At 36.5% G+C, this 27,068-nt stretch overlaps 2 protein-coding genes across 3 annotated transcripts in view; one reads left to right on the top strand and one right to left on the bottom strand.

Moving 5' to 3' along the window:
* Window positions 1–1,115: 1,115 nt before the first annotated feature.
* Window positions 1,116–27,068, top strand: part of LOC105248928 (protein Shroom) — a 161,657-nt gene continuing 135,704 nt past the window's right edge. The window contains exon 1 of the mRNA XM_025412437.1: window positions 1,116–1,517. Within this exon, the coding sequence (XP_025268222.1) occupies window positions 1,369–1,517 (149 nt within the window). The 5' untranslated portion in view covers window positions 1,116–1,368. The remainder of the gene's footprint in view (window positions 1,518–27,068) is intronic.
* On the bottom strand, window positions 5,806–7,088 carry LOC105248929. 2 transcript variants are annotated; one of them, XM_011254013.3, is made up of 4 exons: window positions 6,958–7,088; window positions 6,675–6,815; window positions 6,171–6,338; window positions 5,806–6,062 (listed from the first exon to the last, which is right to left on the bottom strand). In XM_011254013.3, exons 1-4 carry the CDS (start codon window positions 7,009–7,011, stop codon window positions 5,868–5,870), a joined length of 558 nt encoding a protein of 185 aa, XP_011252315.1. In that variant the 5' UTR covers window positions 7,012–7,088; the 3' UTR covers window positions 5,806–5,867. The 2 variants fall into 2 exon arrangements, with proteins under 2 accessions (XP_011252315.1, XP_011252316.1); XM_011254014.3 differs by having other exon boundaries at window positions 5,806–6,026.

Here is a 27,068-nt window from a genome sequence, read left to right as displayed (position 1 = left end):
CCCGGCTCTTCGATGCCGGCACCTGGCCAGCCTCGGCCAAGTTCGGCGGTCGCGATTCATTTTCAACATTCTTCAGCGGGATCTTTGGTTTAATGATTTAATTACGACGGTATATATATCGCGGCGTCGCGTATGAATTTCACATGAGAAGGACGACTGCGAAGAATGCGAGGAATCGGCGCGAAGTTCCCGCTCTTGAGTCTGCGAGTGATGGACCGGTCGCTCGTTTAAGGTGGCACCGACTCAAAAAGGTGCACGAGATTCTTCCTCGTTGATATACCTGTTGAAGCACGTTCACGTGAAGCGCATTGTGACATCGTCAACGCCGAAAGAAATCTGTGCATGTTTCGCATGTGTCGATCCCTCATTTTTTCGTAAATGGCTTTATCGAGCAGTTGCGTGGATTTGAGGAAATAGTGGTAAACTGCATGCAGCAATATATAACATGAATATCAAGTGCATCATGGACAAGTATAATTAAAGGAGAATAAATTATACAAGATAATTATAATTTCTACATAATTTCCACATAAAGATATATAATTTTCGATTAGCTTTTATTATACATTTCGAATGAAGTGATGCGTAAAGATAGTTGGAGTGGACTGAACCAGAGAGATTCGTCAATGATTTATCAAAAACGCGATGTCGATCTACGGTCCACGGAAATCAGAAGCGAGGAGACACGCCGCAGGCAAGATGCAAGATAACATCGGCCGATTGCCGTTTGACCGGAATTAACCGGTGGAACCAGAGGACCAGTTCGACTACACATTCATACGGTGGAGCTTGCATGGTGCGTGCGTGCATGCGTGTATAACGACGACGGCCGTTATGTAATCGACCGCGGCGTTGATCGCGCTCATAAACAATATAAGGACCGGTCGCGTTTAACGGATACTCATTTTCCGTATTTATGATAATGCCTCGAACGTGCGGATAACATTTTCCTGTCGAACCCGATAGAGAACGCCATTGGAGGAGGCATCATTGGACCCTACAACGTCGAGCACAGCTTTTTTTATTATTAAATTACGTATAATTACCGATGACATAAGCGGTTTGACAGAGCTTTTCCGAGGGAAAAGATAAACCGATCATCGATCGGCGCTTTACTTTTTACGGCGCGATCGATGTTCACTAGGAAGGGACGATCGGCGGCGTCGTGGGAAGTTTGACCGATCCGTTAGAGATTAAAGGCCGTTACACACCGTCGTGTACAGAATCGAGCGAATCGTCTTCTTCGCGCTCGGTTGTACTCACGATTCCGGATGCAGGGTGGAAAATTCTGCGAGATCATGAAGAACATAAATCGGTAGGACAATCTCAGCGTAAGCTTTCGACGCGGTGATCCAGGGTGCGACAGATATGGATGACGGCGTGCACAACGGACTGCAACCGGACCAGTGGTTGCCAACCTTGGACAAAGGGGAGAAACGGAGCAACTCTCTCGGCAGCGGCGCCTTGCGCTTTATTCGTACACGCAGCAGCATCCGGCGAGAGCTCAAGAGACACCGGTAAGATCAAAATTATTGGAATGTTAGGAAATTGTGGAAGAATATAGTAATCTGAATTTTCTGCAGATTATTAAGTCATGAAAAATTGCTAAAAGGGGTGATGTATTATTAATCATCTTCGTAAATCGTATATAAATTATATTAAAAAATTACATAATTATTATACAAAAATTATTATCCTGGAAAATATTAAAATAATAAAATATATAAAAAATATTACATAATTATTATATAAAATTATATAAAAAAATTAAGTCAGTTGTCAGATTACTATATCTAAAATTATATAAAAAAATTAAGTCAGTTGTCAGATTACTATATCTAAAAAAAATAGTGAGAGATATATTTAATGCGTTTCGATAAAGCTAATCTAGTTCCCATCCAATATTTTAACGGAACTCGTACATATATATATATAATTAAATAGTTAGACACTCATCCAAGTTTATGCCATTGTGTTCGCTTCCTTAATGAACAGCTAGCGTGCTACTTTAATAGAGAACGTCTCGTATCGCTGTTGTTTCGCGCGCATTGTTCCAAGCTGGCAATAATTGTCGCGATATCGTTAGTTTCGTGACTCAAACGAAAGCGTTCTCCACATCTCGAGTCGCATTACTCTTCGTAGTCGACCTCTCGCGCCCGTACGTGAGCTCATGCGAGAGCGGTCGCTCGAGACCGGCTTCGCGTTTCGGTCCTTTTGGGACCAACGTTGGCTGCCGGCTAAAAGGACCGCCGAGAGAAGCGAGCACACCACCAAGCACACACGACTCTCCGAGTCCGCCGCAACAGGAATGCTGAATGACTTGCGACTCGTCACGCTGCCAGCAAGTTTGCCGGCGTGCGAAGGTCCACGTACATAATCCCTCCGCGACTTTGTTCGACTCTATACGTCGCAAAATATACGAATGCGCTAATACGAATGCCGATATTTCTCTCGCCTGCTCGGCCATTGGATTATAATTAATCGATGCGCGGGAAGCGACGAGCGTCTTCCTCACATAATTGGCGGCGTAATGTTTGATGGGGGTTTGTGGGATGTAATGGACGATCGAGAATATCGTGGAAGGATAGGAGATACGTTTTACATCGATGGAGATGATATAGCGCCAACAGACATTATATTATAAAGTAATTTATAGATGAAAAAGAAATATTTTAATCTAAATATTTCACGTATCGCTGGAGAACCGCTTTCGACATTTCCTACCACCCTGCACAATTTAATCTGTTTGCATCGTTATAAAGTAAAAGCTTCATAATCAGAGTCTTAGTTTTTGCAATATTGCTAAATTATAAAATGGATAAATGTTTTATAATTTCTCCAAATGTCTTCAAATTATCTTGCACATATATAATCAACGTATTATACGCCCGACGAGCTTATTCGAGCTTAACTAACGACGTAAGCAATTAGATCGTTTACGAGGGATTTCCGCATACGATAAGGCTAATCGACCGATTATTATCCGACGTGTCGTGCTAAACGATGCACCTGAAAACTGGCAGATGCTTTCAGTTGGAAAATATATATTTCGCTCGCGTATGCGAAGAGAATTCCAGGGATCTATTACGCTCGGCGTCATCGCGTAATCTGCTGGCGCGGAAGATCGGCGGATTCCCCGGATTATACGGGATATACCATTTGATCGGCAGGCGGAGAATAAGTCGAGATGAACCAGGAAGTAGAAGCAATTTGCAGAATTCGCGGTCCTTGCGATGCGTGAGAAGACTCCGCGCGATTAGTTATAGACGCTCCGACGGAATCTGAGACACTTGGTAATCTTACGGGCGGACAGGTTCATGATATTGCATTCTGCAGCAACGCGACGATGACTTTGCTCGCATGCCGGCGAAGTAATTATCGTTTATAATTCGAGAAATAGCTAGGCGATGTTTATGCTGAGCAGTAATGATGAATAGAAGAATGTATGAGTTTCTAAAAATTGCCAATGACAGCTCGATGAGATATTTAACGAGTGATATTTAACGCGATTAAGTAATAGTATTCTCGGAATCATCATGAATTGAAATTTATTTATGTATGTACAATAGATAAAATATTCTTTCCGACATCCGCTGTCAAAAGAGAGAGGCACACACATTCATAATATATTATAATCCTGTATAAAGTCCGCAGAGCTTAACGATTCTATTCGGTGCCAAACGCGAAGTAAAACCCGATATCGTGCACCACCTAATAGAACCGGATGGAATTCTAACGTGACCATGAATTCACGTCATGAGACGTATCAAGTTACCCGTTCGACATCGTCGCCGAGTCACGCGGCAAATGAAATTCTCATATTCCGGACGTAATAAAGTGCGCCTCGGTAAGTTACAGGCGGCATAAATTCTAGATTAGCTACAGGGGGTGGTAGAATGGGCCGCGCGCGGTGCAGTGTTTAAGAAATCCCTAGCATTCTGCTCCTCGGGGCCGACCCTCCGCATCCGTTTCACCTGCGGGGTACATATTAGTTGTCGGAGCGAGGTGGATGACTCCGGTCACGGAAGGAGAAACGACAACGTGACGTCGCGTTTTAAGGGCGATCGAGAACGGAAAGAATTATCGCGATATATTCCGTCTTTTAAAGTCTGAGGCTGGAGGACCGGCCCCGAAACGCCCGGCTCGTTCGTTTCGAGGGGCCCCCGTTGCGCATAATAAGGAGACGACGAGCCTGGCTCTGGCCGCGGAGATCCTGAGACGGCACGCACACATACAAGTACGTGCACAACATGTCGAGGGTCCAAACACTTCCGTGTTGTACGACTAATGAATCACCTTCGCTGGCCGAGCCCTTTCACCCTCCGCCTCTCCTCCGCACGAGCCTTTCGATTGTAGGTTTCCTCCTGCAATCAGGCTTCTCAGGCCGGAATGTTTATCGAGCGTATTGGAATTCGCGATAAGGTCTGACCCTATCGACACCTCCCGATCGGCTTTCGACAGTGCAAACATCGACGAGAGCATCCGCGTGCTTATTATTTGTTGTTTCGATAAAGCCCTGCCCATCTGTCACTTGCAAGATGCAGACCTTGTAGATGATCTTTACATGTTTGTGGATAAATAGACTAGCAACGCGTTTGCCTAATTTAAATGAGCAAGATATTTTCTATCGATGAATCTAACAATTTGAGATTCTCCCCTTCTGTTATTTTTTCTTCAATTTTATTTATTATACAGTCATGTCATGATATCCTGTAGAGTAATGTACATTTTGCACTATAAAAAGTTATCGTACTTTTATCAATGCCAGCGTTCACATAATTAATTTTGTTGTACGTGTATTACATGTGCAATTAATTACAAATGCTCGCAATGTTATTAATTAGGAGATGCGTAAACCGTTATGTACTTAATCTTGATAATTTGACATATGAGTTTATAATGTAATGTTTCTTCATTAGAGAACTATGTTTATCTACGCACTCATCCATTGCAGATGCATTTTTTTCCATCTGCATCACAATCATGACATAATGTGTTCTATATTTGTGATCAGCATCTTTATAAAATATGAAATACAATAATTATGTTATATTATTTGAAAATAATACACATAGTATCGCATTCAGTAACATAAATATTGAATATTTCACACAATGTGAAAATATTTATTACACCTCTAATGAAAGATTTCATGAATGAGCAAGCATTTGCTTGTATAAAGACATAACTTGGAGGTGTTAGAGATATTCCTCGACATAAGAATAGAATTTGCGTAATAATTGACAGTTAAATAGTCGATATTAGGCAGAACAAATTTAGATAGGCTAGGATTATAATACGTAACGACAATGCAGGATACAAGTTCGATACCTGTATCTAAATCTCAAATTCCGTGTACGGTTCATCAGTGCCGACCTTACTGCCACGATCTCGAACCATTACTCATAAACATTACGTTCAGGTTCAGGCACCGATATTATCCGATGAAGGTTGATAAGACGTTTAGACGGTTTCTCGCGAGTTATTCACACTGCCTTGTATACGTACTCTCATATACATATATACACTAACACGCATTGTGTCAATGATGCAGGCACTCGATAAGCAAGGATGTGCTTATGAAACTTGGCACCTCATTATCTATCTTGGAGATCTCGGAAGGTACGAAAAATTCGATAAACGGCGTGATATTGTCTATCACGAGCTTATGTAATCAAGTTATAAATTCTCGTGGAGTCTACACAAGTCTACAACTAACTATTTTCGTGATCTGATTCTATGTTAAGTTGCAGTATTAGAAGAGAATTAGAGAAAAAGTCGTTACATTAAACATATCGAATAATATATTGTATAATAATTTGTCAATTTTTATTTCTCTTATTAACACCATGAAAAAATATTAATTTTTACATTAAGATGTTGGAGCAATATTCTGCTTGCATTTCTACGATTATTTCCTCAGAGATCAGTGGCATGCAGGTTTGCAACGTTTCTTCGTCGCATAATTCTATAATTACTTTGCATCTAAATAATCCGCAACCAATATCGTTATACAACTTGAAATACTGCGGAAAAAAATATGGCATCAGCTTCCTTTTTCCCTGTATTAATGAATAATTCAAATATTATATAATATTATATAATATTATCTGTGAAATATATATTATTTTTCAATAAATTTTTAACAATTTAAATAACTTTCAACTTACAGCAGGTATAGGACAATGCATTCCTTCCATATTGAAAACACGTGAAAATCGTAATTTGGAGAGGATGTTATCATGTTTTGCTTCTTCCTCCAAGAGTTTACATAATCGTATAGGATCTTCCGGAATAGGGAATTTCACGCCATCGAATCTTTCCAGCACAATATTTAACTAACATGGTAACAGAAGTTTTATTCGATATAAAAAGCATAAGAAGAATTTTTTTATATTTTATAAACTTAATAAATATTATATTTTCTATAATAATATGAAATACAAAATTGATAAATTTCAAGTAGAAAAAATTTCAAAAAGACAAGTCTTGTATTTTAAAACATTAAAGCTTAGATTTGTTTTATCTTTTTCAAGCCAGATGAAAAATTCTTATTGTTGTTATAGAACAATTTTATTTATGAAATTTTATTTTTTATAAAATATAAATAAATATGCAATATAGTTATTTATTATTTTTATATTTAAAGATTAAAAATATTTTCTGTTACTCACATATAATTTGTCAGTTTCCAAAATTTTTTTCTTAATTTGTAAATACACTGTATTATTGTCTAATTCTTTAAGAGAAAAAATAGAAGTGTCATAAACCGTCATAGATTCGCGCATGAGTGTGCTGGTATATGAAATGAGAGCCTGTAAAGTAATTTTTTTATATCAAGAAATTTTACCTCTATCTCTGAGAATAAAAGAATTAAAAATTTATTTATTAAGAATTTTTTCTAACAATTAAACTGATCGGGAACTGATATTTCATATCAATATCCGAAATACTTACAATAGAGCTGCTGATGATACCAAGGAATACAGTGAGAATCCGGGCCGACAACATTTCGCTATATTTTTCAAGTTATGAGAATATCGAGGAAATGCTTCGTTAGGTCGCGCAACACAAATAGACAATGTACATATTCGCTACAACATTCGCGACTTATATGATCCTGTTATTGCATAATTAAAATTATCATTTTCCACTGTTATTGGTTGTAAATTATCATTTTCCACTGTTATTGGTTGAAACCGTAAGCGGTTTCTTATCTAAGGCGAGGGAACAAGCTTATTGCGCAACAAAATGTCTTATAATGACCAATAACGTAATTAACTTGCTGCCATTTCTAGAAATTAATTGGTTCATGTGTGTGTAAAGTGCTCGGCCGCGGCAAACGCAGTTACCCTCGTCTCGAATGAGCCGATGACGCGCGTTTGAATAATGTGCGCAGGTACTTTTATGCGTGTGTGTGTGTGTGTGTTCTGTCGTCGTGTACCGTTATCAGTACCGATCGGATCACGAGACACGTCGAGGAAAAGAACACCATGATAAATAGCATCGCAAGAGGACCCCCATCCTGATCGCGCCCTCGACTACATTTCAGCGGTCTTTTAAGGAAAGTGACGAGATCGAGAGAGAATAGCGAGTAAACGAGCTCTCGGTATTGAAATCTCGATTAAATCCGGCACGTTGACCGCATTCGGAACCTTTGAATGTCACTCGAGCATTACGAGACGCCGATTTTAAGCAACCGGTCGGTTCGGTTTTATCTACTCGCGCGTTTATTACGCAAAGCAGCACTTAACGATCACAATCGAATTGGAAGTAAGCGGGCGTGAAATTCAACGATCTGATTGCTCTCCGCGGACGATTATTTATTATCCGCGTCGAACAATCGAATTTTCAATGACGCACGTCATGAACACCCCGGCCATTCGAATATTCTAATACCGTCTCGTCGCCTATTATGCCATACTTAGGACGCAAGGTACAATTTCATAGGCAATTCGTTACGGAGGAGGTAGTATCTCGCAAACCGATAATGGCTCTCGAGGAGGTTTCAGGTTCAGTGGAGTATCTCCTCATGACGGGCAATGTCGGATAAAGATCTAAGTACTTGCATAGCTGTATATACGGCGCGCTGAAGAAGATCCTTAAATACTACCAAGGTAACGAAGGTAAAGGTTTCTCTCGTGACGTCCGCTTCGGCTTGAGCCGTCAGGGGTCAGTGAGCGCTCCGGTCGGCAAACCCGGGTCTGAATTCTCGATCGTTTTCTTCCCCTTCCTCCTGTTCCTTTTTTCACCTCTGCCATGTTTCTTTTATTTCCAGAAAGAAAGAGAGAGGGAGAGGAAGGGCTTCGGTACTTCGGACGAATATCCCACTCTGATAAGCTCCGCGATACGATTTATAGTCTAGCCTCGGGACGGAAATCTTCTCTCTCTCTCTCTTTCCTCCCTTCTCTTCCCGTTCCTTTTTCTCCTTTTTCTCTCTCTCTCTCCTTCGAAGTAGAAACTATTAAGCATGGTCAACCGCGGCGCCACGGTTGGAGGTCAAGCGGAGGAGAGGCTGAAGCGCGATTCGTCTTGATCTCGTACTCTCGGAAAGCACAAGTGGGAGTTATAAATTGCACGAACGAGCGTGCAAGTCGTTGACGTAACACCAATCCTTGGATTGATGTGGCGAATCCCGCGGCATATCGCCAGCTACAGTCTTGGAGCTCCTCGACTGGACAGTTTCCAATGTCCTCGATTATTATAGCGTAGGATTGATTGGATGTTTCAAGTCTTGTGCGAGAATCGTATAAAAAAGTATTTATTCTTCTCGCCGTATAAAACATTGAAATTTGTTGCAAATAAAATAAGTCAGGTTTAATCCTTGTTTACACTGCATGGGAGGCAAATGAGCTGAATCTTTTGGCTGCATTTATTTCCCTGTCTGAATGATCTTTTCTTATGGGAGAGATTTTTTTTTAAATTCTTATACTTGTCCTCTTCTATCCAGTTGATTTTTTATATAAATAATTCTTTCACACGCTTTCAGAAATTATTCTTTTTTCTCAGAAGCAATTTAAACGTTTAATACAGGAATTTAAAAATAATAATTCAAATTTGAAAAGAGAAAGCTTTCTTAATATCCTCCTCCTTTAGCCATCGATATAAATGCTTTTCAAAGTGGCCTATACTAAATCGTGCTTGCCTAATGATATTAAGAGAAACGTAACTTTCGATTGAATCGAACGCGTGTTTGGGAGTAAGAAAGAAGCCGCCGACCATTGCAGAGCGAGCAGTATAATTGATTGCGAGTGGGAGTACTTTTTACAAGCGAATCCGCAGGTGTTACCAGCTACATTCACGTAAAGACATTCGTTAAATTGTCTAACGCGAATAAGACGGGACGCGCTCGAACTCGGAGAATAAATTGCAAGCATGTTTAGAAACTTTCCAACACGCCCGCCCACCTAAACATCGTCTTTGTAGTCTCATCCGCATCCGCGCCGCGTGTCCATAGATCGCGGCATAAGTTCAACGTCGTGCCCCATAAAGAGTCGCGCGCATTTCTCCCCGTCTTTTCTTCCAGCGGGATACCGGACGTTGCAAAGACCAACCGTCACACACGATCGTGCTACCGTGCCGAGTCCGTGTGGCAATGCAGAATGCGAAAGTGAAATTGTATATGAGATTAGCCAACAAAGAGCTGCAACCGCCTCAAAGAGGCTTGCGTTCCGAGACACCTCGCTTTAGATATATGCACCTTCCCCGCCTAATCACGAGGGGAGCGGCTTATCGCGGAGTCACCGCAATCGCTCCCACGCAATTTTAAAACGCGACAGGTCTTGACGAATCGACTCCGTCCTCCCTTTCAGTTAAGTCTAATAACTCAGCGCCGATAATCGTTGCATTAGACCTGTCCGTTAGATCCGACCTCGTGAACTTCGTTCCACTCATACTGTACCATTCGGTACACAACTCGTGCAAATCGACTCGTGTAAAAGGATCCCACCTTTCTGCCTCCCACTTCCTCGCCCCCATCGGCTTCCACCGGCGTGATCTCGCGGGAAATGGAGCAGCGCTTGATTATATTCCGAGTCGAGTCTGAACCTAAGTGAACTCGCTCAACTGATACGGTTCGTATCATGAAATGCCTTTTGCGGCTCGTTAATATTAAAGATGCGCAGATCAGCGAAGCTAATCAAACTCGCAATGAACATTATATACATCTGTAATACAAATGTATTTTAACCGAGTTGTATTTGAAAGCAGTCAGTGCTTAAATCATATTATATCTTATAATTAATCAATTATTATATGATTCGCGATGTGAGCCGCGTCTTGTAACGATAATCCTTGGAATGCTTAATCTATGTATTATATATGTTGCCGTGTTTAAAAAGGCTTAGTTATTTCGTTATCAAAATTTTATCGCAGTAAATAAATAGCACAATGACGTCAGGACAAAGAATGATAAAAAATAAAAAAGAAATATAAGAAATATTATAAGAAGATATTATTTTTGTGTAGCTTTAATATGATTTAACATGGCCACGTTTCCGGCTCTGTTTTCGCGTTTGAAGTGCAATTTTATTTAAACAAAAGATGTAACGCTTCATAATCTCAAATCGTTTAATTCCTTTTCTCTTTTATTTTCTTGCTGTCTATTACTTTTTCTTTTATATATATTTTTAACGTATGCATTCATATACTGAACGTTGCATATGAAATTCGTTGGTTTAATATCCCGACGAAATATATGGATCTTTATTTCGTACATTGTATTTATTTGATCACGGAGCTTTACTTCCCGGTCACGGTCTTGTCTCCTTTAATGTCTCTCCCGTTGCTGTAAAATCGGTCGCTTCCTGTCACAAGCAGATGCGCATTGCACGATGCACTCCGAATCGCTAAAATCTCGCATTCCATTTTTACTTTCACACATATTTTTAGTTAGCACCGTGCGCAAGATGCACATCACATGACAGTTTCGAGTCACGGAGAATCGACGAAGAAATTGTATAGCGGATTGATTTGTCAGGCGCAGAGCCTTGCTCCTTCATGTTAAACTGCAATTTCACTTTTGCGGTCGTGTCGCACCTTCCAACGTTTTTGCCGACGCGAAATCTGACGCTTCCTGAATCATGTTTGCGGAATCTATGCGAAATCACGACTAGGCCCGAGTTATTCCGAGCAAGATAGCGCCGGGCGTGAGTCTTGGTGTTTCTTTGCAGCCTGCTTGTCATGTACTTAATCAACCTGCCACTGTCAGGTCGAAATTCGCGAGAGAACCGCGAAGCGAGACGTAACTCACATCTTAGATTCTAAGCGCTAGTGACCTGGAAGCTACGTAATGAATATTTTATAAGGAACAAGAACTGGTCCTTATCTTGAACGGGAGCTGCTCGACTTGTAACACGAAGCCCCTTTATTTGCGATTTCAATTTGCCTGCTGCGCTAGGGTGGATTAGAAAATAATAACCGTTTCTCTCTTTTCTCTTGAATAATTCACACTTGAATTTAAACCGCTATTGTTGGATTTTTAAATTAAATTGAAGAAACAAAAGAAATTTTAAATATAATAAAAATATATATTTGATGTCATAAAGAGTGTGATTAAGATTTTTTTAAGTAATATGAAAATTTAAATATGCTCATGTGTTCCAAGCTTTTCGAATTTTAGTATTTTATTAAAAAAATCTTTTTATAAAACGTCTTCTAAATGGAACAATATTTTATAAAAAACCTAAATATTAATTATTAAAGTTTAAATCTTAATTAAAAGATTTTTATAAAAACACTAAATTTAAAGTATACATGTCCCTCTCTACATATTTTATATTCTTTTATATTTTTTAAAACAAAAATCTATCTTACAATTTTTATTATTAACATAAAAATATTACAGTAAAACAGCTGCAATAAATATAAAGCACATATAATAAAAAAAGCGACGAGCAAATAATTTTAATAAATTCTTTCTATTTTTGTTTATTTTCTTATGTTTAATATTTTGCAAATTCGAGAAAACTATGGCAACTAGCAGTCATTATCGCTCTTGCAATTACATTTGCTAGCTATATATAGGCCAAGATAACAAGTTTCATTCGCGCCTACAAAAGGAGTGCGTTTTCACAATTGTAAACGTCAGTTATTAAACATTACCATCGCGCATATCGCATAAGGGTGAGATAAGCATCGCCATATATCGAGCAAGGAAGACGTTTCGCCCAGAGAGGGGGATTTTACTCCCTCGTAGCAGCTGTACGAAGGGCTTATCTTTCCGCGAAGCTCGATCGGAAGGGCCGCGTTATATCCAGTAAGCGAGGCTTAAACGTCAAATTGTATGCCCGGTGGAGCGATCATCGTGGAGATATCTCCACCTCGTCGTAGACCGCCTGAAGTCTCAATTTCTCGTCATAAGACCCCGTCGATGTGGTCATACGCGCGTTCCTAAGGCCTTCGACGCGATGTATATGTGCCCCACGAGTATGATTGGTACGTATTTCACGGTTTACGGCGGGATCATTTCAATCGAACATTATCGAGCCGGAGAAACCATAACGAGCCCATAGAGTTGCTTACGGTTACCCTGGAGCAACATGGCTAGCAATCAGCAATAGCCAAGCTGTATGCGGTATCTGCGATTGTGTATATGTACACATACATATATATATGCATATATATATATATATATATATATATATATATGTATACACATATATATATATATATATATATATATATATATATATATATATATACGTACACGTACGTATATATATATATATATATATATATATATATATATATATATATATACGTACACGTACGTATAAATATTTGTACATGTTATGTGTATGTGTACACTTATGCACTGTCGATAAACTATAATGCCATAAAACACATATGTTTATAATCCGATGTTGCATTATGACTAGATCTCCCTTGGAAAAACATTTCACGCATATAGATTGCCTAGACTGTCGTTGTAAATATTTGTTTTGTATTTGTTTGGCTTGTATATGCGCGAATATATTTTATCTAAAGAATATATTTATATTTCTTGAGAAAAGAAAAAATATAAAAAAAGAAGAAAGCTTTATATTTGTAGATTTTTTTATTTTTCATTCTGTTATAATAAATATTTTTTCTTCGTTAAAATAATGAGGAGAGCAAAAACTTTTAATCTTGCAAATAATTTCAAAGTTGAGTCGTTCTATGTAGAAAAATGAACACTTCTCAAATCATTCAAATAATTCCTTGGAGTTTAAAACTCTAAATTTTTAATTCCTAGATAAAAATAATCTTTAAATAATCCAAAGATTCCTAAATAAAAATAATCATTTGTGATTCTCTAATCGTATTGTTAAAAATTATGCGCTTAAAGACGCTAAAAAATTAATATTTGATAACATATTTTTAAAAATGTTAAATTATTTTAGAAATATAAAAAATATACAAATGTAAATATTTACATAATATTTAGTATTTAAATAATAATTTGATAAATTGAAAATTATTGTCAAATAATTTAAAAAATTTTTTTAATTATAACGTATTTCAAAGTAAACAAAGTTTTATGAAAAATAAAATTTTGAAATCTATGTGTAAAATAAATCTTATGATTACACGTCGAACATTTTATTATGACAAATTACATTTGCATTACAAATTCTTATATTAATAGTATAAATACATTTTCTAAATATGTACAACGATACACTAAAGAGTTTAGTTTATAAAGTGTGAAATAGAATATAAAAATGTAAAAATTATATAAAATAAGAAAATATATGAAACCGATCTTTTTTAAAAAGAATAAAATTTTAATATTTTTAATTTTCTGATAATCTTATCCTAATATTTTTATAAATGAGTGAATTTTTTGTATGCGTAAAAAAACTTATACGTATGTATATATACATTATTAAATAATAGATATTTTACATATTTTTTATACATATTATATTATATTATACATTATATGTATGTATAATATATATTTTACACACATATATATGAAAAATATGTAAAATACTATTATTTAATCTTTTATTTTTCTCGTTAATTGTTTCAAAATTTATTATAGCTCTCATAATTAACGCGAAATACTTGCATATATACATTTCTTGTTTACTAAATATTTTCACTGATTTTAGAATTGTGAAATATTGCTAAAACGTATAACGATCAGATTAAGCGTATTTATATTCATATTTATTCTCATATATATAATTTTGAGCCCAGTCATGAAGTATCTTTCGATAGATTTTTTTGTTAGGAATGCGTGGAAATTGATCAAGAAATATTATACCTGCGCGAAGTTTTTTATTGCCGATGAATTGTTTTAACTCCTTTTCCAATTCTTTTAATTCCTTTTCTGTCATTTGAGATATAACATGATTAATTGTTTGTAAATAATTCTGTTTGATATTATTAGAAATAATATTTAATAATATTTAGTTTGATATTATTAGAAATAATATTTAAATATTTATACCTCTTTTATCTCCGGAATTTTCGTAACAAATACTATCGGATATTCATTAGATGCAGGATAGACTGACACAGGTACTACAAGGGCCTCAAACACTGCCGAATACTTTTGTAATTTCATTTCCATTTGCGTTGATGTAATTGAATATTTATTGTACTCAAATAATTGATTGAGTCGGCCTCTGACAAAAATATTGCCAGATTTATCATAGTAACCGTAATCTTCAGTTTTGAACCAGTTTACATTAGATTCCCCTATAAATTAATTGATTAAACCACAAAATACATTTGCTTATGAATGATTTAAGGAAATTTATAAGAGATCATAATTATACATCATTATTTAAAACATTAACGAACCATCGTCATTCGTCTTGGGTATCATCATGTAAGGAGATGTGCAATAGATCTCACCATGTTCGAATGGACCTAATGAGTATTTCTCTAAAACTATCTTCAATTGAACATTTTTACCCAAATTTAGATAACTAGATGTGTCGATTGAGTATTGTCTCACATTTTGTCGTTGATAAATAATGATTCCTGTTTCAGTCAAACCTGAAATAACTCATCGGTTATAAATATTATATCGCTATTATTATTCGAGAATTATAATTGTAATATATGTTTATATATGCATAAAATATACATACAGTATGTTTGAATGATACAAGTATTTGGTAGCAAGTTTTTGAGACTAACATGAATTCTGTCCGATGAATTATCTGGTGAACCGCTAAATACAACCATTCTCAAAGAAGATATATTATCTTTTATAATGAAGTTGGAGTTAATCAATTGGATACACATACTAGTTTCAAAAAAGGCCCAAGTTACCTAAAATAAATGTTTTATATTTTATACATGAAGTATTTCATATTTTACATATATTATAAAAATGTAAATTTTTATATATCACATTGTATTGTTCTATTAGTTTACACGCATTTTCTGGATGAAATTTTGACTTAGTTTTAATCACTGTCACATGCGAACGAATAGCTTGAATAATCATGAATATCCCATTGATAAAACCTAAAGATTCGAACCATAGGCCGATATCATATTCTTTCATATAAGGTGCCATTTGATTCGGCGGAGCCAAAAAAGCTGAACGAGGAATTTCTACATATTTAGGAAAAGCAGTAGTGCCCGGAGTAAATAACATCATCACAGTTTCCTTCATATTTGTCATTTTAGTGCAATGAAAATTATTAATTTTAGCCGGATTGTCGTGATTTCTTAGAATTGATTCTAGAGTTTCATAATATAATTCTTCGCCAAAATTCACAACTATAGGTTTGTTTATGTTTGCCATCTTCATATCGTATACAGATTTAATGATTGCTGCAGAAAACTTTTCGTCGATAAAGATTATCTTTGGTTTGGTTTTGATTAAAAAATAACTTAAATTTCCTGTAAGTATTTATTAATTTAATCAAATTAATTTATATGTATAAAAAATTAAATGTATAAAAATAAATCATGTAAAAATTAAAGGAAAGAAAAATACCTATGACTACATATTCATCCAACGGATTCACTACAGCACCGATGTACAGAGCGGCCAGAAACGGTATATAAGCATTAAATTGATTGTGTGTACATATCGTTATTACATCATTAGGTTGAATATAATTTTCTTGCATCCATAATGCACATCTTATACTATCTTTTTTCATTTGCTTGAATGTATTTCGTTCTCCCGTCTCCGCATTCACCTATGAGATACCAGTTATACATTGTTTTTTATCAAAAAATATATATCGTCTTTTGTCTAGTACATTTATATAATTTTGTTTGTTAATTAATATCTTTTTATATTTTATTATAGATATCTTCTTGTGCGCGCACCATACGTTCATAAAATAAAATAACTTTGATTATTAAGACATATTACCTGGCCAATGAAATATGGTTTAGATTGAAATGCTTCTAAAATTTCATCTCCTACATTTCTATAATTTTCTTCTAAAAATGGATTTAAGATTTCTTCTCCTTTTACAATATTGCATGGAAGGGGATTTATTATCTCGGATGGAGGTTCTTCCTTCTAAGAATAAAAATCGATATTATTAATAATATTTTTATATTTTTATAAAAATAAATCTTATTATATATATATATATATATATATATATATATATATATATACATACAATATCTTTGGACATATGTTTCAGCATGTTATTTTATTTTTCTGAATTTCTATGTTTTTATGTTGCACTAGAAGAATATTTAAAATGATAGAAGTAATAGCACTGTGTTCTTAACGTATGTTATATGATTAATACCTGTCGATACAATATTTTATTGTACACGACATAGTCTAAGGTTATCACTTTAGGAAAAGAAGTCAATATTTTCCGAAACGCGCGATCTGCTATAAGCTATTTTAAACGGTTTGTAATTCGTGATTCAAATTAAAAAAAATTCAAATTATTATTTATAATTTTATGTGTCGTGTTGTGCAAAACACATAAAGAGCTACACATAAAATACATGTTTTTTAGGATACACATTTATTGAGATACGTGTATGTAAAATTATAAATGAATTTCTGGAAGTTAGATAGATCTTTAATTTTGTCAATTTAATTTTTTTAATCGGAAAAAAGAAATTCAAAGAATATAATATACTTTATATACATATTCAAAATTTACGAAATTAAATTATTGTTGTAAAATAAAATATCTCTCTGTCTTTTGAATTCTGCATTTTAATATTACTTTAAAATATAATTGACAAGTATCTTTGCAATATAAGAAAAGTAAATAAATTATATTTTTAAGAGAAAATATTCATTATTAAAAAAATATTCATTAAAAAAACATGTCATTATTTGAAAGTTTTTCCAAAGTAATAAGGTTTATAGTCTCTTGCTCATTAATTATTTTTATATACGTTATTTCATATTAAATTGAAGATCTATCACTGAGAAGATTGTATTACACATTTAATAGTTTGAATTAATAATGTATAAGAAAAAGCAGTGGTATTAAGTCCATTAAACGAATAAAATTACTCACATACTATTAACTGAATTAATAATGAGCAATTTTAGATCTAGTACAAAATAAAATAAACTAGTATATAGAGACATAACTATTGAAGATTTGAGAAGAAAAATGTTTTTTATTGAAAAGGTATCTTGTAGAAAAGTTTTTCATACATTTAAATAAAAATTATATATCAAAAATTATCACAATAAATAAACCATTATAATAAATTTTTTACTGTATTTATTTATATAAATGATATAACTAAAATATTGAAATACATGAATAAAAGGCTGGAATACATGAACGACTTGCGTAGCGCGCGTTGTACGCCAGTTCATTAAATAATACAGTTCATGTCCCAAGTAAAATTACCGAGACGGTTCGATTTTGCGGAATCTGATTGCACTCCGCGTGAATCGTAAATGTAAGAACGTACGTATATTGTTACGATGGTCCATTTAATATGCGATTTTTGCCTGTCGGCGTAATCGCACACCGCCGCGAGGAAACATTGTTCGCTTCCCTCGAACGATGGACCCCTTTCTATGTGCGAGATTGTCGCAACCTCTGGCGCATATAAGGGACCATAATCTTGGCAAGAGGCTCGCAAGAGCCGGTTTTCGAAACGTCACGTACCTATAATCTCACTAGCTTTGTACGCCCGTCGTATCGTATTCAAAAAGTACTCGGCGTTCACGCGCGAAAGATCGGAAGCGTTAAGTTTGTGCTTTATACTAGTGCGACCTCGCCTGTGTAATTACAGGACGCGGCGATAAGGGAAGAGAAGAGCGGTTCCCTCGCGGATTCATAGTTTGACAGTAAATGTATGTACGCCCACCCCTAGCCACATCTCGTGCGTCCCTCCCACTCTACCGAGGGACATAAAAACTCGCGTTGCAGTGCCGCATAAAATTCGCGAGCGCCAAGTTGTTAAGGAGGAGGAGCACCATGAGCCCGAGCGCATACTCGCGATGATCCGCGCCGGCCGTGTGCTAAATTGTGGTTCTCTTATTTACATTTGCGCTAATTGCACGTTGCCGTCTCGCGGTGACGCTCTCTCGCCGCTCTCGGCTTTTGTCTCCTCGCGGACACGTTCATAAATTATCGTGCGGTCTCTTGGCGGGTCCCACGACTGAGTGTCATCACGACAAAGTGTCGAGCATGTGAGAAATCTCGACTTGTAAACGTTAGGCATTGTTCTTTTAAATAATGTATATCTTTTTTTGATAATATTTATATAAAATCGATTTTTCTCAATCAAAATTTAATTGGCCTTTAACATTTTTTTTTTGGTGTAATCTTTTCTCTTTTTAATATTAAATCCAACTTGTAACATTATATTAATCTTTTAATCTAATAATCTTAAAGTTTTGTGAAATAAAATTTGCTCCGAATTAATTGTAAAATAATTTCTCATTTTTAAATATTAATACTTTCTGAATTATAAACTTGTGAGAAAGTATCAATATCTGATTGTTGAGACACTTTTTTTTACTTTGATTTTAAATATCTATGGATAAAAAATGCGCAATTTCTGAGATACATTTGCTTGCACTTTGGAAAGATTTGTCTCTTTTATTTTATAGATTATTATGAGAAAAGTGTCTATCTAATTTTTCAAGACATTTTATTATTTCTTTAAAAAATATCTTACAATCACAATCTTCACAAGTCGCTTTGAATTTTAACAGTATGGATTACTGTTCGAGCGAAATTCCAACATCGCTCTAGAGTCGCATATCACTGTGTTAAATAGCGGCATTAGGTGTGAGGTCGGATAGCTCAGTAGTTTTAGAGCAGTTGTCCGGAAAGCGAAAGACTCGGGTTCGATTCTCGAGCTAGTCATTTGGAGTTTCACATATTTTTCTAGTCTACAAATATTGTTTTCTAGCAATTATTTGTTGGGCTGAGAAGCATGTGAATGCTCTCTTCGCAGGATGTCGATGCCGTTGCACGGATTCTGCCGTTTTTTAATCGAATCATCCACAACTATCTCATACACATCCCTATCTTGGACCGTGAATGGGCCATGATAGGGATTAGCCTGCAATTATCAACAAACAAAAAATTGAACGTAAGATTCTACATGGAATTAGTTGCATTTTTCAGGTCTCTTCAGATCGATTAATTATTAATTATCCAAATTAATTTGGATGGTCCTGAAAAAATTCGACTTATTCTATGTTGGATCTTTCGTTCAATTTTTTGTTTGTTGATACATATATTGTATCAATGTTTTCCGCTCTTCTTTCTTTTACCCTTTTATTTTATAATAATAGAAGGTTCTCGAGTCTTAAACTTCGCAGCCAGATGCTCGTTTTTCATTAATGTGCGAAAAACAAAGGTCTTAGCTGGCAATTTAACAAGCGCGAACACGTGGTAAGTCTGACACTGCGCTATGAGCACACGTATTACGCGGTGAATATATATAATGAGGTAAGAGAAAGGGGAGTGAAGGGTAAGGGAAATGCGTGGAGGGCGTAGCGAGAAAACGAGGAGACGGTGGAAGAAGCGGAGAAGAGGAAGGAAGGCAGACAATACTTGCCAAGGACAGGCGGTATTCAAATGCGATCGTCGTTGCTGCCGCTCTGCCTGCACGATGAAACATTTTTGCAGACTACCATGGCTGCAGGACAACCGTCATTTTTTTCCACCTTCGTAGGCGCGCAAGCACCTCATCCCTTTCTCCTCTTTCTTACACCATCGCCTCCTTCGTTCTCCTTTCGTTGTCCTCCTTGCGCGGGCCGACTTTTGCGCGTAAAAAGGGTCGCTTTGCGGCCGTATATCATCGAGGTTTATTACTCATTGTTATAAAATATAGTAGCACAGTGACATGCGGGCGAATTCTCGTAACGGGCTCCTCGCTCGATCCTTAAATGAGATTCGCGGGTCGCAAAACCGCAACGACAGACTGGGAGATTGTTTCAAACGTTTTGCAGCGTTTTAAAGAGATACTTGATCGTTAGCGTGAAAATTTCTTCTAACGATTCGCGCTCATCCATCACGGGATCCAGGAATCTTTAGCGCGACTTTATAACTAATGATTCGAAAGAGAAGAGGAAAAAAGAAATGGATTGCGTAATTATAATGAGATATTGCCGGAAAATAATTATTAGCCTCCTTAAATCGTCACTCTCCTCTTGATTGCGGAATGTATCGGACTTTATCGTAATTATACAAGCAATAAGAGTTTATCTCTCTTGAAAGTCTTCGTTTGAGCAAACCGGTCTGCAGGATTCCTCGCCTCGCTTGCTCCGCGAGCGATGCATGTGGCATTTCGCTCAAAGCGCTGCCCTCGTAATGTAGACCCATGCCACTTGATTTTTCCGAAGGGAAATAAGCAGCCCTTCGTAAGTGCATTACGATCGACAAATGGGAGCAACTTATTTAACGTTCTTAGGATGCTCGCAAATCCTGAGCGTACAAAGCGAAAGGCTAGACGGCCGATATATCGACGCCACCAGTTACTCACTACGCAAACCTGCCTTATAATCAATTTCGAGATTTATATTAGAGCCACTCGAGGCGAAATTATATCTCCACCGATCATCCGCTCTCCTAGCCATAAATAATCGGCGACCTTAAGACGACTCGGTACCTTCACGTGACACGGCCTCGCTTTTCGTGCCAAGTGCATCGAGGGAGAGGATCTGCTCGGAGAAACGGAGTGATTTTCTCGTATGATGCACGAGCGAGAGCACGATCGACAGACACAGAGTCCGTTCACATTCCACCGAAACGATCCGGTCGATCGAAGATATCCGGTGCCTTGTTGGGATCATTAGCTGCGAGATCGTGTGACGTAACGAGCCAATCAGTGTTCCACCGGAGTAATGATCGTGTAGCGAAAGGTATTAGCATCGTGGACCGGCGGATGATACCGTTAAACAAAACCTTGCCTCGTGATCTTTGCCCGAAAGAATCATCCGGGAGACTCGGCCGATGACGAGGATCATCTTGTCGAGTCACACAGCCGTCTTCCATCCGGATTGTACGTGTTTTTTTTGCGACTGTACGTTCTTCTATCTAGACGAAGGTAGGCAAGCACGGACAAGAGAACAACGGGTCGCTATAGAGCCAGTCTGGTGACCTTTGACTTGGCGAGCGCAAGAAATGTAGGTACGACGACGTACTGAACGCAATCATCGTAATCCTGCGTCGTTCTTCAAAACGGTCTTACGATGAGAGAATGGACATTATGTACTGCTTGAGACATAGTCTTGCCGGAGCGACAGAATGACTGGACGTTTTATACTTGAAGGACATGTGTCTTTCTTTTGAAATCGCCTTCGCAGATTCTTTTTTTTAGAATCTGTCTTTTGTATTTAAACACGACACAAGTTATATAAATGTAAATGTACTTTACTTTGTTTAGAAGTGTGTGTTGCGCTTTACTAAAACTTGCGATCAAAGAAAATATTTTTTATTCGATTAATTATTTTTTATTCGATTTTATTTCGATTAATTCTATTATATTTTTAAATGTCTAAAAATTAAACTGTTTTTTTTATCATTGCTTTGCAAAGTCTTAAAATATCAACTGGAAATATTAAGCATGTACTAATATAAGTCTCGCTGAATTTGCGTCGCATAATTTCATCATATATTACTTAAGTTCGCCGAATGTAAAAAATCCTGGGATAGGAGAACACGTTTTTATTTTCGTGCAATCTGGTTTGATTAATCACCAGATCATCGTACATAAAATACTGACGAATATCTGTTAATGTACATAATCTTAGTAGGATCTCTAGAATTAATGAATTACGTACCCCGTAACCAGGGGGTGATCGAGTGGGCGGTAATAGGTTAATAATGTCAATTCTTTGCAATCTTGGATCGGCCACACACAGATCGACTAGAGACATCGTAATGTACCGTTCGGCGATATTGAATAAACGCTCCTGTACATACAATAAACTAAGCTATCGTGCGAGAGACAGCTCGGAGAGCCAAACCGTCGGAGATAATCAGCGGAGAGACATCGGAATCGTTCCCGACCAGCGACAGCTCGTGACCCGTCCCGCAGTAATTACGAATCCAGAGAGTACTTTATTACCGTCCAGCATTCCGGCGTGCTTGAAATTGTCATTTCACCGTACGGTGACTGTCACAAGGCATGACATTAGTAACGCCGATACGACCTCGACCTCACCTTAGAGAAGATAGGGGATTTCTTCTATATTCTTTCTCTTCTAGCTTCAACATGGCTGCATTCTAGTCTGTAGCAAGTTTAAGTTATAAAAGTATATAATATAGGTCACAATCGCTCGATTCATAGAAAAAAAGGACAGGTTCTTGTTTCGAAAATATATTTAGTTTTAACATGGAAATCTTGAAATGAGATTATATTGCGTTAATTAAGGAAAAATATAATTGCTTGAATAATTACTTGAATGCTTACTTGAATGAAGCCATTTTATATAGTTCAATCAAGAAAAATATATTTTTACGATTTAAGATTTAATTTTCTTGAATGGAAAAGAAACAATGTTAAATAGAAGATAACATTTTTAAATCAAAGATTATAATTTTCTTAAAGTAGAATTAAATATTATATATTCTTGGGATGACAATTATAATATTAAAATAAGACTATTATTATTAATATTATTAATATTGTTGAAATTTAAAATTATTAAATTTTCCTAAGAAGATTATAAATTGTTGCGTATATATGAAATAATGAACGCGTTAATTTAAGTATATAAGTTTTGATTTGACACTTATTTTTTTTCTGTGTTGGCAGTATCTTGTGAAAAAAATATAACTCTGTAGCAGATATTAAAAATTTCACCCATATAAAACAAGAGATTTTTTGTAAATTTTTATTTATTTTTTTCACAAAATATTTGCCCTTGTAATCTATGCACTTTAGCATTTTCGATGATGTCAATGTTAGAAAAAGTGTCTTTAATACCAGTTGTTCGTCCTTTAATCCTTGATTACCGGAAACAAAAAAAGTCATAAGATGTCAGGAAGAGCGGATAGTTTATTAAATTCATACACTTAAGGTGATCAAAAAGTCAATGATTTAATCTGCAGTATAAAGTGTTTTTTCTCTACTTTCTACTATTTCAATATGTTGTAAAGCAAAACAGCCAGCTGTATCAAAGTTTGTCTATCAAAGCTATTTCTATCAAAGCTCGTCTTGTAATAAATGATATTCTATGAAAAATATAATAAGACGATTGACATCTTTAAATATTCAAAACTTTACAGTAATCTACTTATCAATTCGTACATACTTCGCAGATATCTGCTTGTGCCCTTTCGCGAGAGACTCAAAGGTGCCGACGTCGATTTTTGGGAACCGTAATTTAACGTAAAAATATATTGCCACATAATATATCGTCGTATTATGGTCAGAGCGGCTTATATTTGAGCACCCTCACGATGCGGCGCGTTTGCGCGTCGTTTCCAGGGCTCGTTTTGTCTCGGAGAACCTTTGACTCTTTAAGATGAGAATCAATATTGACAAGGCATTTTTTTGCTATCGCTTCGCCGAAACGAGTCGGCCGATGCGTTTCGGGATTCGGTAAAAGAGGAGCCGACTTCCGTCGAGCTCTCGTTGGCAGAAACGTTGGAGCGACGTTTATGGATATAAGAATGATTCAATTGGATGCGCGCGGCGTAAAAACATATACGGACGGTTGTAAGGATGTTAATCCTTTGTACTTGAGAGAGCAGCGATGCAACGTAAGTCTCGACGCATCCGCTCATCTAAATGTTAATCCCATGTACTGCAACGTTCATTCCTATCTATACTGCAAGTACTGCAGCATCATCTAGTAGTAATCAATATGTATCTTCTCTGTTATATGTATATAAGATAGGAGCAACATGTCGTACATATTTTAATGAGCAATCTTCAGAAATATGCTATTTTTCCATTACGTAGCTTTCCTCCATAAATTCGATTTAAGATTATACGCATCGGCGAACCTAAGATTGCACAACTTGAGATTAGTATTTTTTCACGTTGCAATATGAGTGAGAGATACTTCCATGGAACTTGATTTTTCTCTCCAGAAAACATTTATAGACACATTTCGTATTATCATATGAAAATATCTGAGATATGGGTGTCAGCTTTCCTGCCGTTACAAATTTTACGGCTAAAATATTCTTAGTTACAAGAAATTACTAATAGTATGCGATATATACAATGTCTTCGTTGTGCGTGGGATTGCTAATTACCGCATGATAAATTATTCATTCGCTATCTTAGAAAAGACACCGGTACCATCGAGTCTGAACGAATAGAAACGAATAGAACGAATCCCTTCTCAGGGAAGGACGATGGAATAGAAATACAGTTGAAAAAAAGATGAATGTTTGTATTGACTAACATCAAACGAGAATGGAAAGTCAGTGGAAGGAGGAAGGCGTAGGAGAGGAAGAAACGAAATAGCAGCGAGGCGGTCCGAAAGAACGAGCAGACAGGCGGGGAAAATAAGAAGAAAACGCGAAAGATTCGCGAAACGAACCGTACAAAACCCGAAGAGCTGGCGAGTAAAAGAGACGAGTCCAAGTTCCGATCACCTGAAAAGGTATAGGATGATCTTTGAAAAATGTTTCGCGAAATCAATCACTATTTTTATGCTTGTCATATATATAATTAATTTTAGAATTTGTCCGCAAAATATATTATGTGCTTAACTGGATCACATATGAATATAAATGTTGAATTAAATTTTTTTATCTCAAATAATTTCTTTAGTGTAAAGTTGAATGTAATTGCAAATAACTTTAGAATAATTTCATTATCTTCTTAATTAATCTAAAGATGAAATGATGCTGCTTTTCGTTATTGCTATTTAATATTGACTAGTGCTTTTGAATATTTGAGTGACAGATAAAAATAAATCAGAAAATGATTTAGCATAGAATTCATTGTGGTTGCACCATCGTCTTTTCACGTTCGCGTCAAAGCCGAAGAGATGAACAAATAAAATGAAACGAGACTGGTGGAACGAAATGTGACAATAAGAGAATTGAACTCGCGAAGCAAGCAAAATGCATACAAATGCATTGCTTAGTACGTTGGATTCAGACTTCAATGAAAACGAGCGTGACGCCGATGCCATGAATCATGAAGATTAAGCTATAATTAACTACGTTAAACGGATAAAGCGGGGAAAGAAGGTAGGAAAATAACATTTAACAGTAATCAGACTGAAAGTGTCACGCTCGTACAAAGTATGATTGGATTTTGCCTCAAGTTGACATGGATTAATTTAACATGGATTATAATTTAATGACGTTATCCTAGGTTGTTTTACATTAATCTCGTTATCTTTTTATCGTGGTTGTTAAAGTTGACAGTACATTTATATGTGAATGTACCATATTTTTCAAGTTTTATAATTCCACTACTTATAAATCTGCAATGAAAAGATGAATATTTTTTTTTTAAATTGAAATTTCGATTATTTTTTTGAATCATCTATATTTGTATATCATCTATATTGAAATTTCGATTATTTTTTTGAATCATCTATATTTGTATATCTGTTTTGACTAAAATTATACAATATTTCCAAGTTTTAGAACGAATACGTAATATATTCTCTGTACTGTTTACCACTTAACGAGAAAATGCGAGATATTTTTATTGGATTCGGGAGTGCAACCGGTTACCATCAAAAGTGCAATCTCTAAAGAAGTCGTTGATTGGCCGAGGAGAAGTTCCACGATTGCTTCGTGATAATGCGTTTGCTTTTGGGTTCGGGTGCGGTTCACGAGGCGGCAGGCAAAAACGAACATTGGGAAAAAAAAGCCGAAAAGATAACAGGGAGGGAGGGAGGGGGTAGGTGAGCGGGTACCCGAACGGCCGGAGGGGGCGGTTAAACCGGAATTTCATACAGTGGCGTAACACGCCGGATAATGCGCCGAGAAACCAAATCGAGACTGCTACTTGGCTTCCCGTACCATCTTCCTCCTTCTCTACCTTCTCTATAAATGTTGAATTCGAGATCTCAAGTGCCCGATTAGACTTTCGACGATGTAGATTGTCCTTTTATCAAGAAACCCAAGACTCGTTCTTCGCCGATCAGTTAATTAATTTTGCCGCAATTAATTAAGCGAGTCGCAAAGTACGCTCGTATATTGAATCTTTAGATCTTCTTTGATCTGCCTCCATTAAATATAAACCATGCGCGTTGATTTAAGTATCGATCGTTAATTCAACGCACACATCATTTACCATGCTGACTTTGATGCATGGCATTCGCAATGTAAAATTCTCTAATTTATCGCATCAATATAAGCGATCTATCGCGGCTCGCAACGAGTTTAGTATGTGAAATAGGAATTAATTGATATAAAGGAAGCGTCGATTGAAAAGGGCGGAATTATCGATAAAGAAGAATCCTTGGCTCGAGCCACATAGGAGGTGAGATGGTACCATGTGGTGGCGGTTCCTCGTGGCGATGACCAGAAGCATCGATGACCTTGCCAAGGTCATTGCGTCCTAACTACTACCGGCCCTTCCACCCGTCCCGCCAGTCGCGTCTCTGTATTTCGTTCCACACATGGCCCTTATTATTATAAAGCACTCGCCCTGATTTCTCGAGGGCGTGTGCCATTCATTCGCCTTCACTCGTTCGTCTTCTGGCCCCGTCCTTC

Source organism: Camponotus floridanus, unplaced genomic scaffold (genome assembly GCF_003227725.1).
Source record: "Camponotus floridanus strain SB8 unplaced genomic scaffold, Cflo_v7.5 scaffold50, whole genome shotgun sequence".
In the NCBI taxonomy this organism is placed as follows: Eukaryota; Metazoa; Arthropoda; class Insecta; order Hymenoptera; family Formicidae; genus Camponotus; species Camponotus floridanus.
Note: the sequence above shows the minus strand (reverse complement) of the source record. Positions and strands in the feature narration are given on the sequence as shown.

Coding starts and splice junctions, on each gene's coding strand:
- LOC105248929 (XM_011254013.3), bottom strand. CDS start 7,011: ATGTTGTCGGCCCGGATTCTCACTGTATTCCTTGGTATCATCAGCAGC. Junction 6,339..6,674: donor TGGAAACTGACAAATTATAT/GTGAGTAACAGA, acceptor TTACCATGTTAG/TTAAATATTGTGCTGGAAAG. Junction 6,063..6,170: donor TGCATTGTCCTATACCTGCT/GTAAGTTGAAAG, acceptor TCATTAATACAG/GGAAAAAGGAAGCTGATGCC.